Source organism: Medicago truncatula, chromosome 5, assembly GCF_003473485.1.
Source record: "Medicago truncatula cultivar Jemalong A17 chromosome 5, MtrunA17r5.0-ANR, whole genome shotgun sequence".
Classification (NCBI taxonomy): domain Eukaryota; kingdom Viridiplantae; phylum Streptophyta; class Magnoliopsida; order Fabales; family Fabaceae; genus Medicago; species Medicago truncatula.
The window spans coordinates 24553599-24570508 of record NC_053046.1 but is presented as its reverse complement, the minus strand read 5'-3'; the positions used below and the strand labels follow the sequence as shown (position 1 = coordinate 24570508).

Below are 16910 nucleotides of genomic sequence, written 5' to 3'. Positions count from 1 at the left end.
TCACAACTAAATAAACAATCATGTTTCTACAAAGAAAACTATCTATTGACACAAAAATCAAAGTAACAAAGAGATAAAGTAAAAATATAATATGAGCATGTGAGAGAAAGTTATCATCAAAGTTATTTATAAAATGGTTGTACGAATGTCCCGCGTGAGCATAGCTCAGTTGGCACGAACATGTTATTCAACTTGAAAACGGTTGAATTCTAGTTGACAAAAGAAAAAAGGTTGTACAAATATCGTTTCTCATATTAAAAAGGTTTTATTAACAAGTGTCTTAATGCATTTTTTAAATTCTAACTAAGAAATTATTCATTGAAAAAGTTTGATGCTTCAATTTCCGATACATTAAATACATAAATTTTCATAAAAATTTACAATCTTTAAAGAGTGTTTTTAGGACACTCGTTAACATTTTTTATATTAAAAAAAAAAATGTGTCACTTTGTATAGAACTCTTGGATAGGTCATTGACTTTACAAATATTACGAAAGATCTTTGACACCGTTAAAATCTTAAATTGGTCTCTATATTTAATATTAATCTAGTGCTCATATTTTAATAATTTATTGTCAATTTGGTCTCTATATTTATTCGTTACTATCTATTTAATCTCTAGCATATTTTTGTAAGGACTAATACGAGTAAAGTTTAAAAGAGTTCGAGACTTTTTGAAATATTCATATCATAAGGTCGTTGATCTATCTGAGAACGATTTGGCTTACTCTTAAAAAGGGCGATTAATGAATTTAATGTGTCAATTTCTTATGTTTTTTGACAATGTGTCTATTTCTTATGTTTTTTCTAACAACGTGTCTATTTTGTATTTTGATATTAACATACTCCCTTAGTTTTTTTATCATTTAATGTTTTAATTTTTGACACAAGTTTTAAGCGTAATTAAAGTATAGAAATATTTGTATGTTTTGGATTAAAATATTTTTATTTATGATTAAATTCATATGTGATAAGCCAAAGGTCACAACTCTTTTAATAGTTTTATGGTGTGTTTTTCAACAAAGGTAAATTTGGAATAAAATTATTAAATGTACTAAAACATCAAATATTTTGGAGTATAATTGAAGTCCTAAAATATCAAAGAAGAAAAACGGAGGGAGTAATATTTGTATACTACTCCCTCCGTCCCTATATATAAGACCTTTTTGCCAAAATCACGGGAATTAAGATAGTGGATATTTGTATTAAAGTTGTTTGTAATCACTATTGTTTTTACAATTTTATCCTTTAAAAAAGAAGGTTAGTTTATGTTTTCAACATGTTATTTATTGTTGATTGAAGAAAAAGATGTATAATAAATAGGGGCATGTATGTAAAGAAATAATTAATGTAGTTGGAAATAACAAAGGGGTCTTATAAAAAGGGACAAAAAAAATTCTCAAAAGGGTCTTATAATTAGGGACGGAGGGAGTATATATTATGTAACTTTAACTTTTTTAATTTTAAGATAAATTGGTAATCAGGGCCGGCCCATAGCCCGTCGAGGCTGGGCGACGACACCGGGCCTCCAATTTTTTGGGGCCCAAAATATTTTTTTTTATATGTAAGACACAAAAATAATGATTATATATCTTTTAAAAGCAAAATTATTTAATTTGTACAGCTTGCTTTAGTGACATGACCATTTTTTGTTGAGTGTGAGGTCATGTGTTCAAGACCCAGTGTGATTTTTAATTATTTTTTTTAAATAACTTATTTATTTTTTTGGGGCCCAGATTTTTTTTTTTTTGCATCCCTTATAAAATTAAAACCGGGCCTATGAATTTGTTAAAACGGCCTTGTTGGTAATATCAATAAGGGTATGTCATGGAAAAAATGCACTTAATAATGCATCTAGTAAATTGTATAGGAATTTATAATTAAGAACAAAAGGAATATAAAGTTTAAATTTTAATTTTTTTTTATCACAATAACACAAATTTTTGGAGATCTAGACAAGTTTTCTTCCGAATTTCAAGATAAGTTGCTTCTATGTTTTTAGTTTTTTTTTTTTCCTTCACATTATCGTTATTTATGTGTAATGGATTTGGATTGTATTAGGTGTGACAAAGCCTGAACCTATCCAAAAATAAAAATAAAAAGGATTTCAATTTTCCATTACTACTACAATAATGAAGAAATAATCAAAGCATAAATTTGAATATTTCCCTTCAAATGGTTGTTCTGTCCTCACCTAGAAAAAGCTTAAAATCAAAGCACTTGAAAATGACATGAATTTGCAAAAAAAAAATAAAAAAAAATCAAATTATGTGCTCAACTCAAAACAATAGATTTCCATTGATTTTCAAATAACCGGAAGCTTGTGCGATCTATCGCACATGGTGTTGCCAACATTTCATGGTGGTGGGAGCTTCTATGATGGCTGTGATAAAATAGTATGGAAGCAAAATTTGCCGTATGATGGATTCCATGCAAAGCATCCATCGTATGATTGTCCGGCAATATAAATACGGTTTAAACATGTGGTTTACTACAAACCACCTGTAGAAATAATCTAACCTAGCACCAGCCTTTAGTTCATGTTAACCACATCACAGTTTGTGAGTTTTATTCAACACAAATACATATTTCATCGCTCAACCCCTTGAGTGAATGGCATAACTTTTGTGCCTTGGATAGCGCAAATAGCATTACTCATGTATAGACTGTTTAACATAATATATAGACTCTGAATCCATCATAAATCCAATGACTTTATAGTATGCTCTCAATATATACAACCTATCTGTTTTTAATGGCTCATGACTAAAGAAATGGTACGACCATAAATTAAATGACCAAAACTATCACTGTCTGAGTGTAGCCATAAATTATGAGCCAAGTACTTGCAATTGCATGCTAGTAACCTACAAACATAAGTTTAATGTTGAAATGATATGCCAGAATATAAAATAAATAGAATCCCCAAAACATGACTGGTGTTGTGTCAATCTTGGGGAAGCTGTATCAGAGAATGAGCTAACTCATGAAATTCCCTCCACCAATGTTTGTAGCTCCCTGTGATGAAACTTGTCCCTGAGAAACCATTTGTGAGCGCCCCCCAGGACCTTGAACATAGGTTTGACCCATTCCAGCACCAACCATTTGTTGCTGCTGAGGAAGCTGTTGATGTTGCAGTTGCTGTAACTGCGGAAGCTGTTGCTGCTGTTGCTGCAGCTGAGAAAGCTGCTGCTGTTGAAGTTGAGGGAGTTGCTGCTGCTGTTGCTGGAGTTGTGGAATCTGCTGTTGAATCTGGGAAAGCTGCTGATTCTGTTGCAGCTGTGGAAGCTGTTGCTGTTGTTGTTGTTGTTGCATCTGTTGCTGCAATTGTGGAAGATGCTGCTGTTGCGATTGCATCTGCTGGTGTTGTTGCATTTGTTGCTGTTGCATCTGTTGCTGCTGCTGCTGACCAGACAATTGTGGCTTAAATACAACCATGTCCTGCTTGCATTCAAGGTTTCAAGTTAATAAACCAAGGTGTAACACATCACAGTTTAAAAACAGACATTGAAAATTCAACAGCTATATATTACCCCAGGAAAAAGCATCCCGATCAAGCGGCAGGCTTTGTCTGACACAGATAGTAGCAACGTCTGTGATGGCAATTGAATAACTGCACACTGAAATTAAAAAAATATTATCATGACCACACTTGTAAAAATATGAAATAAATGGTTCACAGCCATTGTATAAACAAGTAACACAGGTGTACTATTGTTGAGTATCATGGAATTATAATTCTATCGGTCACAAGATTATTAATTCAGAGCTAACGAGAATTGAGTAGTTGAGGTTAGATGTTCCCAGTATTACACCTCAATTCCATAATTCATGGGAGGAATATTGAGGAAGAATTCAGGAAAAACATTGACATTCCAACTAAGAAAACAACCACAAATATAAGAAATGGACTATGCTGCATACGAAACCAGTACTGTGTACAAGCAAGATACAAGATTTTTTGAAAAATTAAGGTATGGTTACGTTAATAGTATACAAAGACATGTAATTCATAAGAACAAAATTTAACAAAAAAAATATATAAAAAAAGCCTTCCATAATTTACTATATATCAAATCAAAACAGAGTTAGGAAATAAATATACATAATCAAGTAAGTTAGGATAAGAGTAATAATATATTTACATAATGGGAGTCTTATAAACAAGGTTGTCAAAATCGAGATCTTGCAATAGATCAAAGGGGGATATCAAGATCGTAAAACATAAGATCACAACCAAGATCGAAGGATTCAACTCAATTAATTTTGTAGGATCGAAAGGGGACAGCAAGATCGTAAAACATGAAATCACAACCAAGATCAAAGGATCCTACCAAAACAAAAATAATACTAAATATATATTATATAGTGCATACTACCCAAAGTTTCAAATCTTAAACAGACAAATCTCAAATCTAAACATAAAACAACCTAGTCACATCTTAAACAAAAACGACTCAAAGCCAAGATTGTTAGAATCGTATGGAATCGCCCAATTTCACGTCGACTTCATGTTTTCATGCGATTTCGTGGAGATTTTACTCAACTTGGGATTCTATTCACAATCTGAATCGGTAGGGGTGAGTGAAATTGCAAAATCGTGTATTTTCGGGATTATGATCGGGATTCTGACAACAATGCTTATAGATGTTAATGAGTAATGCTAGAAACACTAATTTTAACGCACTTTTTCTAACACTCACTCTCTTATTGGGTGAAATACATGTGGGTCACACCACTTTGGGAATATGGCCCACATAAAGGGGTGGGACCATGTGCATTTCACCCATGAAGAGGTTGTTAGAAAGTTTGTCTTACAATGATTGTTGCTAGTGAAAAATAGGAACATAATATACAATATAATATAAAAAAGTATCCACGAGTACCGGGTTCGGATGCGACAAGTATTCTGGAGTGCCCATGCATTAGAGGACAAGTGGGTTTGAATGAAAAGAAAACGAAATTAGAAACTCATAAAGAACCTACCAGCTTCTTTTCCTGCAGCTGACCAAGAAAACCATGCGGGTTCATTGCCCGAAATACTAGAAAATCTGCCTTTCCTACATATTGCCTAGTCACAACATATACAATTAGCACAACTATAGAACAAAGTTCTAGGAACAATATATATTAAAATAATACAAATTGAAATGAAAACGTACTTGTTATTCATGTGATCCTGAGATATAAGCCGAACTATTTGCATTACAGGAGGCCAGTTCGCTGCAAGTCTGTGATCAACAAAAGTATCACGTATGTTAGTAAAATGAGGAATTAAGAAAAGGAAGTCAAATTCAGAAAAATCCAATACAATCAGTCATTACAAAGAAATTGGAGAAAGCAATGCCCCAAATAAGAGCAAAATTTTCTATTTTGCTGAATAAAGGTAATTTATAATGCTATTATAAAACTGAGAATTTTAGCAGCAAATTTTTTAAACTAATTTTTATTGCGGATGAATTTTAGTTCTGAATTTGGATTATATGAGAATATTCTTCAAAGGTGAGGATTAAATGCAAATGTCATTAAATAAAACAAATGATGCCGTACTAATAAGCAATTTAGGTCAATGTTATTGATGGCGGAAAGCCAAAAACCCAACATACGGCTGACATATGGCACTGCCATATCTGAATATGACACCTTCATGGCTGATATTTGACAGCACTGTTAGGTTTAATGATTTCAATGAAGAGTAGGGCACTACAAAAGTACTCAGTGACCTCTAGAGTATGGAGAATGATTCTATCGAGTATTCAGTTGCAGCCATTATTGGCGTGCATTTAACACCACCAGTCTTATAAATGGCGGATTATGGCAGTCATCCAACAGTTCGCCACATAAACATGCCATTGCGGCCTATGACAAAACATGCGGGTATAATAGGTGTTGCAGCCTATAGAGATGGACACAAAACCTGCCATGCTATAACGATGCGGCGACACTGAACACCACTAAATCATTTCCTGGCATATTGTTTTACTTTTCCAACTGAATTGATTTGTCAAACACACAGAATTGCAAGAAATGACAAACCACAGAAATATTATCATTTCCATTCACAGGCTAAACATAATACCCTTACAGAGAAAGCAAGGATTTTGTTGTGCCCCGGACGAGAGTAGAAGTAATAATAAACTCAAATGGAAAATTAAGCAATATGACACATTATTGACTTACAAGTTCAATTGTTTGATATTTTTCTCTTGAAAAAACAAACAGGTTTTATTTTATAACCAAACAAACCATTTTTTTTTGTCCTCGTGAGCTTAGCTCGGTTGGTATGGACAATGCATAATATATGCAAGGTCCGGGGTTCAAACCCCGGCCACCACCAAAAAAAAACAAACCATTTTTGAACAATAGGAAAATCACTATTTCAAACTTTAGTTTAATCAAATAGACTCTTGGTGATAAATTGCTGAGATTCCTATGTAGGTTCATATATAGATTCCTATGTATTTCCCCTTATGAAATTTCTTTATTTGTATATAAGAGATATCTATGCATAAATTAATTATCAATCAATTTTAATCAGAACTATGAAAATATTCCCAATAAAACCATTTAACAAAATACTACTTTCCTATCTATGTATAAAAATATCACAGCATAAATTATTGGACTCTACAATTTAGAGACAAAAATCAACCCAACATCAAATACTACTTTCCTTGTCAAAAAAAAAAAAAAAAATCAAATACTACTTTCCTTATTAATAACAATATCACAGCATAAACTCTATGACTCTATAGTTCAAAAACAAAAACAACCCAACATCAAATACTACTACTTATAACTTTGCAGCAATAGTAGTATAAACTTCAACTACAATATAAACTAGTATTTTGATAACAGATAATACAACTTCCGAAACTTACGTCTCACTTGCAGAAGAACTCCTGTAACCCTGCCACAGAGAAATTATGAATCAGGATTACACGTCAAAAAACTAGACACTTTCCACAAAATTGGAATTTTTAAGAATGAGATGCAAAGGGCATACAGGGAAATGGTAGTAGGCTGAAAAAAATGAAAAAGCAGAACTGAAATGGATTAAAACAAGTAAAAAGTATATATATTTTTATCTCGCAGTTGGGAACATACTTCGAGTTTGGTGATAAATACCGGCTGTCCTTGTCTTTGTCCTGATAAGCTTCCCTGCATGAATTTCAATTATTGAACATATAGAACTGATGCACAAGCAAGCTATAAAAATTCCAACAAATTGCCACCACTCTAGAACCACCAGTTCATTCTTTGATATTACAAATAAGAAATACAACACAGCATATATATGATTATTTCCATACAGTGTTTTATGATTTAGAAAGAACATTTCAACGAGATATCAGAACATCTCTAAGTTATTATGTAAGAGGTTGTACTATTTTTTAAATACATATCAAGGCACATTTAAACCAAACATGATCAGCAGTTAACTAGTTATCTTCGCTGAGCCATTCACTTTCAAGTCTTAACATGGTATCGCAACATTGATTTAAAAGAGATTAACATGCAAGAAAAAATACAAAGTTCATAGTCAATTTGTATGAGAAAAGCTTCTGCAAACAATGATCAAAATCAATCATGTCACGTCTGGTATTTGCTAGCAGATTTCATCACAAAAACCAAAATGTTGCGCTAGCTCATTTAAATTCATAACAATATGCATGATTCGGCTTCAGGGAGTGTACAGAGTATTATGTGTACAGTAGACTTTCCTTATGCGTGGCAAGTGTTAAAAGAAAAGAAATAAGCAAAGCATATTGCTGTGAGTAGTACCATATCTATTTATACGTCATTTATAATAAATATGGTATCTAGAAAGCTAGATATGCGTAGCAAGTCCAAAGTCCTGAACATCCAATATACTCCCAGAAAACTATGTGGAAAGGCAATATTCAAACAAGTGATCCCTGACCCGAATGCTGCTCTAGGGAAACCATAATATAAACAGAAATATACCCAAAAAATAAGAAATTGTAATAAGTGAACTGAGTCCAAATTTTTGCAAAAATATTGCCTACCAAATTAAAATTTTCCCATTAGCTTAGTTGGTTAAATAAATAAATTAAATAAAATTTGAAAAGAAAGTAGCAGTGATACTATGCGGATCTCATTATACTAATATTCCAAATTAAGCTTTACTAGATATAATTGAAATACCGCTTGATTATTCTTATTATATCAAACAAAAATTATTGAACAGCTACTAAGATTACCTATTGGAGCTAATTGCTAAAACAAATTGATTTTCTAATGGAAGAATTGTGTGGCCATTTCAAACAGAGAAAAAAATGTATACTAAAAGTCTAAGACAAACTGAAATTCATAAGGGACTTCTAGACAGTGCTGTAAAATCAGAGTGAGAGATAAACTTTAATCTAGGTTTAAGAAGGAAGTGGACATACCTCCCAAACCTTTATATATTTGGATTGTGAAGAAGCTGTCTGTTGCGTCAAAGTCATATTAGCAGCAGCTGCATTATTCACAAGAGGTTGCATACCTGATTGTACCTGTTGAGGTATTCCTGGAGTAGGAATCATTGCTCCAGTTCCAGAAGAGACACCTGATTGACCGAGGCCATTTATTACATTTTGGTTCATGTTAACTCCGCCTTGCACCATTTGGGCCCCTGAAAGGTTTCCTGGGTTCATAGTGGGAACCTGTTGTCCCATACTAACACCTCCTTGGAGATTAGCTATTGGTTGTGAAATCCCAGTATTTGGACTTGAGTTAGAAGTGGCTGATGTTAATGAAGAAAGACCTGAGTTTTGTCCAACCTGTGCAGAAGCAGTAAGAGATCCAGAACTAGTTATTACTGACGGTCCAGATGAAAATACATTTTGACCTGTAGGCCCAGAAGATGTCGTCCCACTGGATATCATGTTTGACATGTGCATGGCAACAGGAGTCTGGCCCATTGATTGAAGTCCCATAGAAGTTCCGCCACTTAAAGCCATTACCTGACGTGCTTGTGAGAGATTATTCAAAATGTTCACATTCGCTTGAGCTGGATTCACAGGACGTATTGGTTGCAACATTGACACAATAGGCTTTGTATCCATTGCATTTTCATTACTTGTCATAATATCTTGAGAAACAGAGGATGGAGAAGATGTCTGCAAGCTTGGAACTCCTAGACCCGTACCAGTAGCACGCGGAACTGATGGATTATGTGAAAAAGCTGGTCCAGAAGTTACAGGCACTTGCTCCTGAAGAATTATCATATAAATCCAGGATCATTTGTATAATTGAATCATAAAGACTTCATTGAAGTGCATAGTTTATATGAAAGTTAAAGTGTTTCTCTAGAAATAATTTACCACTTTTACAGTAGCAGGAGTCACATTCCCAGCAGGTATTGGTTGCCGGTTCGGAATAGATCCATTCACTAAAAAACAACAGAAAACTGGTTAACTATAATAACTTTTCAACAAGAATGTCAAAAGAATAAATAAGCCACTTAGAAAAATTGCTGACCAACCAAGCATGAGAAACTAGAACTCAAACAATTACTTGTCCATGAATTTTCTTACTATCAACCTTTTCAGTGCGATATCCATAATGACTAAAGAGTAAGTCCTATTCTTTTTTCCTTTTAAAAATATAGCAATGTAAAAAGACTTTCAATGAAGATCATTGTGTATTACAAAATTGACTGCCACGACATATATTTCTCAACAAAATAAGACCAGCCCTACATATTTTATCCCCTTCTATTACAGTATTTTTTTTATTTATTTTTTTATGTTAGCTTGCTGTTATTTCAGATCTCTGATCAACTGAGTTTAATAGGAACAAACACTATGCTAAACTGAAACTGTTGGAAATAGAAATAATGACAAAACGAGAGGACGAACCACCTGTACAAGATGAATAAAATGGTAAAATAATTCACAATGGATGGAGATGAATCTCCATGCAAAAGGACGAAAGTAGATGGTACTCTCAAGAAGAAGAGCACCCTCTATGAGATGGGAATCACCCAATACTTAACCCCTAATTCGTACTTCACTCTCATCATATCCCTCACTTCAGCTATCCCTTCATTACAAAACCCAATATTCTACTCCTACTTGTTCCTGCATTCAGTTATCCCTTGTGATTATCGAGTGAGTATTTTCACTATTCACCCTCCTAACAACTGTGAGTCCGACATACTCCACCCATGCACTTGCTCAACAGGTATGGGGTGGGTCCACATATGTAGGAAGGCATAAGATTTCGAAATGCGCAACAAAAGTGACTCATTGTTATTGTATGATATGTGTTGGTCCCACTCACCAATGTAAACTATAACCTCACAAGTTGTTCATGTAGAAAATCTCTCCCATGACTCAGGATTTCTTGATAGAGTGACCCTACCCAGCTAACTCTCTTTCTAAGCAAGAGCTTTCCCTGACTTAGTCTTCTCGACAGGAATTAGAGAAAAGGTCAGTCCTTCTACGAACAATTCTTTCTTCCCCAGCTAGTATCCTCAATTTCCAGTTCCATCCTTATAGGATTCATTGGTTGCAAAACCGTAAACATAATCTGATAAATATTTAACCTTACACTCCCAAAAATAAGTCTTCTGAACAAAATTCCAGCTATAAGAGCTACGGAGTTGGTGTTCAAAATTATGCAAAAGGAAACACACAAGAAATATAAATAAAGCATGCAAACTTATTTTTTGAATCACATGCCGTTTACTTAATATTTGTCTCATGAGGGATGTAGACACTGCATGCATAAATAACCTGATGGCAATGAAGATGGGGGTGCCCCCGTAACTGGTGTGGCAGATACAGCGTCTACTTTTACAGGACTTTGATTTGAAGGCATGTTAGTTCCAGGTCGACTCAAGGCACTGCGGGCTTCCCTAAAACCTTCTGATATTAAAATAAGAAAATGAGTGGTCTTAGCATCAACCGGTGGATCAGCAGCTCTATTATTTCGCTTTCCCTACAGTGCCAAAAGAATGTTATCAATATCATGAATATTATTCAATATCAGAAAGAAAGAAAATGTTGCTTTTTCTAATAATATTCCTTATAATATTTACTTTTGAAAATATTATGATATATTTTGTTATCACGAAAATATTATGTCCTGCTTGCTTTGTAAGACATTTTCTATTTTAATTTTCTAAAGTATGTGTTAACTTTAACTTGCTAATAAAATTGAGATTCCTGAAGTGAATCATTGTGATGCAGAGAAGATGAAATGCTAGCTAGGAATGAATTATTTTTGGAAATAATGAAAACAATTCTTTTGCATTTTCATTGTTGCAAAAAAATGCACACAATTGTTCACTTCAATCCTCTATTATCACTTTGTAGCAATATAATTAACACAAATTTTAGAAAATGTTTTCATAAAGTAAACGGGGCCTAGTGCGTATGTTTAAGCAAATACAAAACTATTCCAGAAAATGTGAGCTTCGGAGTGTACCATTTACAAGTAAAAAACCCTGGTATTATTAATTCCCAGGAATCCAATTTACCAGTATTTTTCCAACTTTCTAATTTTTATTCCAACGAAGTGTGGGAATCTTTCAAAATAAACAAATAAATACAGATTATAATTTTCGTATAAGAGTGATAGGTCATCCTTACCGCATTGTAGATGGCTTTAATTTTGGGAAGTTGTTTTGGGCAGACGACCGATAGAGAAATATTAAACTGTATACAGAGTATGACATTCCATTAACAAGTAAACAGATTTAGAATCTTACAGCATCAAAGACAGTGCCACATGAAGAAAATAAATAAAACAAAGTACCTGCGGAAACGCTTTAGCAACAGCTTCAGCATCATATAACTGGTTCACTTGGTTTGAGTCAATGGATTCAGTCTTCTCTAGGCTCTGCAGTTGCGGAACATATACCGGTGTCTGCAATGGGTAAGGATTACTGGCTGCCACAAGGATACAGTGCATGTTCGTATCCACATTCTGCTGATTTAGGCCTCCACTTTGAGAAGGGGGGAACATCTAACCATTCCAGCATTGAGTTTGAGCATTAAAATCCATCTTACAGCCAAAATATGATCATAAAATTTTCCAAAAAGCAAGTTTGAATTATATGGAATAATTTATTAAAGGGCATAGATACTGAAATTGCTAAAGATTTTACGCTTCAAAAAATACACCCAGGCTATCAAAAGATGATGTAAATAAGTGTAAGGTTTACACCATTGTGTCCAATATTTTGTATTATATTTTGGTGTCTTTGATCATTAAAAAAAATGTGTACGGAGATTTGGGCTTTAAGCTTTAGGAGTCATGTATTCCTACATATATAGGTTAGTCTTTAGTCTTTTGTATCAATGATATTTCAGCATAATTATATTTCTTCTTATTCTTATCCTTTTATCTAAAACCCATAACTTCAACAACTACGCAATTGGGTTTTAAAGGTTATAGACAGGTCTTTGGCTAGGATTACAAGGACGCCTTTACACCACATTTACATTGACAAAAACATTTTTTTTATATTTAATAACCACACTTTTTAACATAATAGCCAAAGGGACGACCAAAATGAAGTTTGAGAACATTTCAACTCAGATTGTTAGCTCAAATCATATCCAATTGAGCCATTATGAACCAAAAGGCTGATTTAGCTCCAAAACTATGACCATTAGCTCTGATTTCACACATAATTTAGCTCAAATACATACAACCACCATTTAGGTTTAAACAACACGGCAATATAAAAAACTTCTAACATTTGATATTATATTCACTTCCAAGTAAATAAAATATAGGAAAAATTCTGCAAACCACAACTATTATTGTAACCCATAAATCATCTTATATCTCATATGTTAACCAGTATTTCATCTGTTACATGAGAAGATTTTAATCAAAATAAATAAAGCCACAACATCATATTAAACAAGGAAAAACGCCCATATTACATGTGCACATGCACAAACACGCATATAATAAGGTCTAAAAGGAAACATTATGAAGGAATCCGGATCAACGTATATGGTATGAAAATTGAAAGAAACAGGAAACTATATATAGCATGCATACCATCAGAGCTTCAGCAAGCCCTTCAGCAATAGCTGCGTCATTAAAACCACCACCAGAAAATGGTATAGATTCTAGCCACTGTAAGAAAACATCTGGGTCTCTTGTCCAGCCAGTACGTTGCACGAGGATACCTGCATCCAGTGATGCCAAGATAAGTAAAAATACTCAGTAGATTGTCAATTGCACATAAACTTGTCAGTGCAGAAGGCGTTGGGCAGATTTCAAGAATTCTAAAAGTCCAAGAGATTATGCAGTGGAAAGTAAAATTATAATAGCGCAAACTTCCCAAACTCGAAGACCCACTTGCTAGTGTAAAAGAACATAGACAGAATTCAAGTAGTAAAACTAATCTATTTTATAATTTAACATCCCACACCCACGCATGTGTGCTCAAACCATGGAAATTTTATAGGTACAAACATGTTTAATCAGTTTCCTTCTTTACCAATATGTACCAGTTTACTTTTTAATGATTTGTTATTGGATATTATACCAAGTAAAACTCTGTGCCACCTTAAACAAAATTATTTTAAATCTAAATTAGAGAGAAATTAAATTATATAGCAGGTGGCAGAAAGAAGTTGATTTATTTTGAATTTAAATTAGAGAAAAATTATATTATGCAACAGTTTACTTAAATATGGTAACTGGGTATAAATTAAAAATAAATCAGCTAACACAGGTAGCAGCAAGAAGTTGATTCTGAAGCTATCAAAAATTATGGTATGAACAGCTTTCACAAAGCAGGAATTATGAAAATTAGCAAACTGTACCAGAATAACACCCATGAGTATTATAGGTGACTAGGGAAAACTCGACGTTGGAACCAGAAGGCTTCTGCAAAAGAAGGGGAAAAAAAAATCAATAGATTAATCACAAGACCTTCATTACACAAGACAACAAGAAAAACACATTTTACTAGTATGATTCTAACAAATGCATATATCTGAACATTTACCAAATGATTCCCTACGGGACATTCACCAAAAAAGACTAAAAGCAAAACCCTGAGCTGCAGATCATATAGTATCGGAGAAAAAAAGCAAAGAAGACCTAAGTATAATGCATAAAACCTAGGCAATGAAGAGACCACAACAAGTTGATATTTCTAGTGATAGAATATGAGTTTCTATGTTTAACAATAGCTTAGATGTGCATGCTATTGTGCTAGAATTTTCCTATAGTTAGTTCAGTTGGATAGAATTTGTTATATTAAAGTTGTCTACTATTGCAGGATAACAACTACAGCTTCGCTCTGTATTACAACTTCTCGTAGTGGTTGCTTTGTTGGCCGCATATCTTTCCAGTACCAAATCTGCTATCGATTTGTTCATGAAGGTGGTGGCATTTGATTATGTGGGTGAGCATAAAGAGGGCTTAGGGCAGCTAGAGTGGTCTTTCCGTTTTAGTTGCACTACCGAGACAAAAGCTATATTTTTCTGAAGAGCAATAGACTTAGGAGTTAGGACCTTAGTAGCATTTCCCTTTTCTAGTAAATTAGTATATGCTAGTATCTCTATTATATTCTAACATGTCTGGTCCAACCTACTTGATCATCAAAGCAAATGATATTTACCCAGCAATAATGTTAACAGGAAAACATCCATGCCAGCATATAAAAAGAATGAAATGAACATATTATCAAGCTTAGCCAACGGCTTCTATAAATCATCACTAGACAATACCAACTTAAGCTACTGAATAGTGGATTGTGCCTTGTTCAGGTAAGATTGAAGGTAACAAATAACAATCAATTGCTTGGAGTGTAGCGAGGCTATGAATTGACTCGTATAGTTGTTCTTAAACATTTCCGAGTCTTTATCCACCGCCATACCATGTGTTATAAGGACTAAAAATGCAGCATTAGCTTTGGATAAATAGACTTCCATAACAAGCTACTTATGTCGTCAAACCATTAGGAAAGACAATATGTTTATCCAAAGCCAATGAAAATAACTAACATACACTCACTACATATGAAATAAGACTAATCAAAAGTGGTCAAGTGACACATTAAATACTAATATTTTCTTTCATTTTTTTCAAAGACTGAAATTTTCACCGAAGTAAAAATGTATACCTGCCCAGTCGACTCGTTCCCACCAAGGCACCTGTAAGAATACCAAAGTAGGTTAAAACATGTGGATCATAAGATGTGTGGTGATATATAGCCATTAATATAGACTGAAGTATGCATGCGTACATGTATATACGGCATATCTAGTGAGAATAGTGTTTTTATGTGCGAGAGGAAATCATATTACCCATTGGAAATCTAGATTTTACGCGTGATCGCTAAGGGAAATCTAGATTTTCCAAAATGTTACGCTTAGAAGTATGGGAATAATAAATGTGTTCGATAAGACACGACTAATTAACTTTCTCATTTCCAAGAATTCATTTCATTTAGGAAAAAGTTATTTGGAATTTTCAACGAATTCCATATCCTCTGAGCTGGATTCATTTCTTTTCCGCATTAGCGCTAAGAGAGCCGCTTTACGCCAAAATGTTACCTATACAGCCGAATAGTATCTTACTGGCAAGAAGCATTTGGATCATGGCAGAAAGATTCGCACCGACTCATGTGATACGAATCATAAAACACAACAAACTTTGAGGCTGCCAATACACAGAGCTGGCTGAATCAAAATGAGAAGAGACACATCTATATCGATTTCAACCAAGTATCATACGAAATTGTTCACATGGATTTATTAGATCCTCTAAAATGAGAAAACCAATGATTATCATTCTGATAAACTCATGATCTGTTACGATATACATGCAATATCTATCTTTGATCCGTTAATTAATGGTTGATATAACTTGGTTTACACTCTAATGTGAATTGCTCACTTTAAAGAGTCAGATCCAGCTTACATGTTTGACTAATACCGGCAATTAGTTCAAACGTCGAACCCAACATGTTTAAATATAGTCTAATAAACCAAACCTAACAACAATCAACACAATTTAATAAACAGAATCAACATCATTTCTACAAGAACAACAGAACTTCATCTTCATTTCATAATCATAATCAATAACAATCAAAACACAATTCAGTTACAGCACTAAAATCAAAAACCTAAACTCCAAGAAAAAAAAAGTTGAAAAATCAAACCCTAATTTTGATTGAAAAATGAATAGAAAAACAAACCTGACGATTTTTTCAAGATAATCCATTAGAAGAGTATCCCAATAAGGTCCCATAGCTGCAGTGGTTTCAACAGCAACGATAAGCTGTTTCTCCGCCATAGTGTTTGTTTGAAACGAAAACGAAAGAAATAACAACAGAAGAGAGCACACAGAATATTAAGGTATTGGGTTTTATATAACACAAAACAGCTTTGGATTTTGGTTTATATGGGAAATTGAAAAGAAAAAGAAATTGTATTATTATTATTACAAAGAAATTGAGTGAAAAATAATACAATGAATGTGGGAATTGTTCTGTTAGTTTGTTTCTGTTACTTTTTGGTGATGACTGTGGCCAAAGGCAGCGGAGTCGTTTAGTTTCACCTTAGTTTGTTTGGGGAAGAAATTCTGACAACGAACCACTTCAGATGGACAACAACGCAAAATGTGGTCGTTAGTATTATTAAACTAGAGTGATGATACATGTGTGGCAATACACCCTTTACATCCACACAAAATTCTGACACGTGGCAACTTGGACCCCACACAAATAGAAGATAAAGTGTGGTTGTGAGATGAACTTACCAAAATATCCCTAATACATGGAGTGTACAATGGAGTGTAGGAATAAAGGGTGTTCATGTAACATTTTCCATTAAACTAAGAGAAAATGATATTTGTACGAATATTTTATGACATTTTTGAATAATTTTCTCTCTCTTACTTATATGATTTTTTTGTTT

General features: G+C 33.7%; 1 protein-coding gene across 1 annotated transcript; it reads right to left on the bottom strand.

Moving 5' to 3' along the window:
• Nucleotides 1-2655: 2655 nt before the first annotated feature.
• Nucleotides 2656-16604, bottom strand: LOC25494748 (mediator of RNA polymerase II transcription subunit 25). The gene is made up of 15 exons (XM_013598480.3): nt 16190-16604; nt 15110-15140; nt 13803-13866; nt 13030-13160; nt 11770-11979; nt 11604-11669; nt 10746-10950; nt 9330-9397; nt 8415-9218; nt 7108-7161; nt 6882-6910; nt 5163-5231; nt 4987-5071; nt 3534-3620; nt 2656-3441 (listed from the first exon to the last, which is right to left on the bottom strand). Exons 1-15 carry the CDS (start codon nt 16285-16287, stop codon nt 2980-2982), a joined length of 2463 nt encoding a protein of 820 aa, XP_013453934.1. The 5' UTR covers nt 16288-16604; the 3' UTR covers nt 2656-2979.
• Between the last annotated feature and the right edge of the window lie 306 nt (nt 16605-16910).

Excerpts from the sequence above, each read along its gene's own strand:
- LOC25494748 (XM_013598480.3), bottom strand. The coding sequence starts at position 16,287 with ATGGCGGAGAAACAGCTTATCGTTGCTGTTGAAACCACTGCAGCTATG. Across the intron at positions 11,980-13,029 it reads GGCTTGCTGAAGCTCTGATG|ATGTTCCCCCCTTCTCAAAG; the intron begins GTATGCATGCTA and ends TGGAATGGTTAG. Across the intron at positions 6,911-7,107 it reads TATTTATCACCAAACTCGAA|GGTTACAGGAGTTCTTCTGC; the intron begins GTATGTTCCCAA and ends TCTCTGTGGCAG.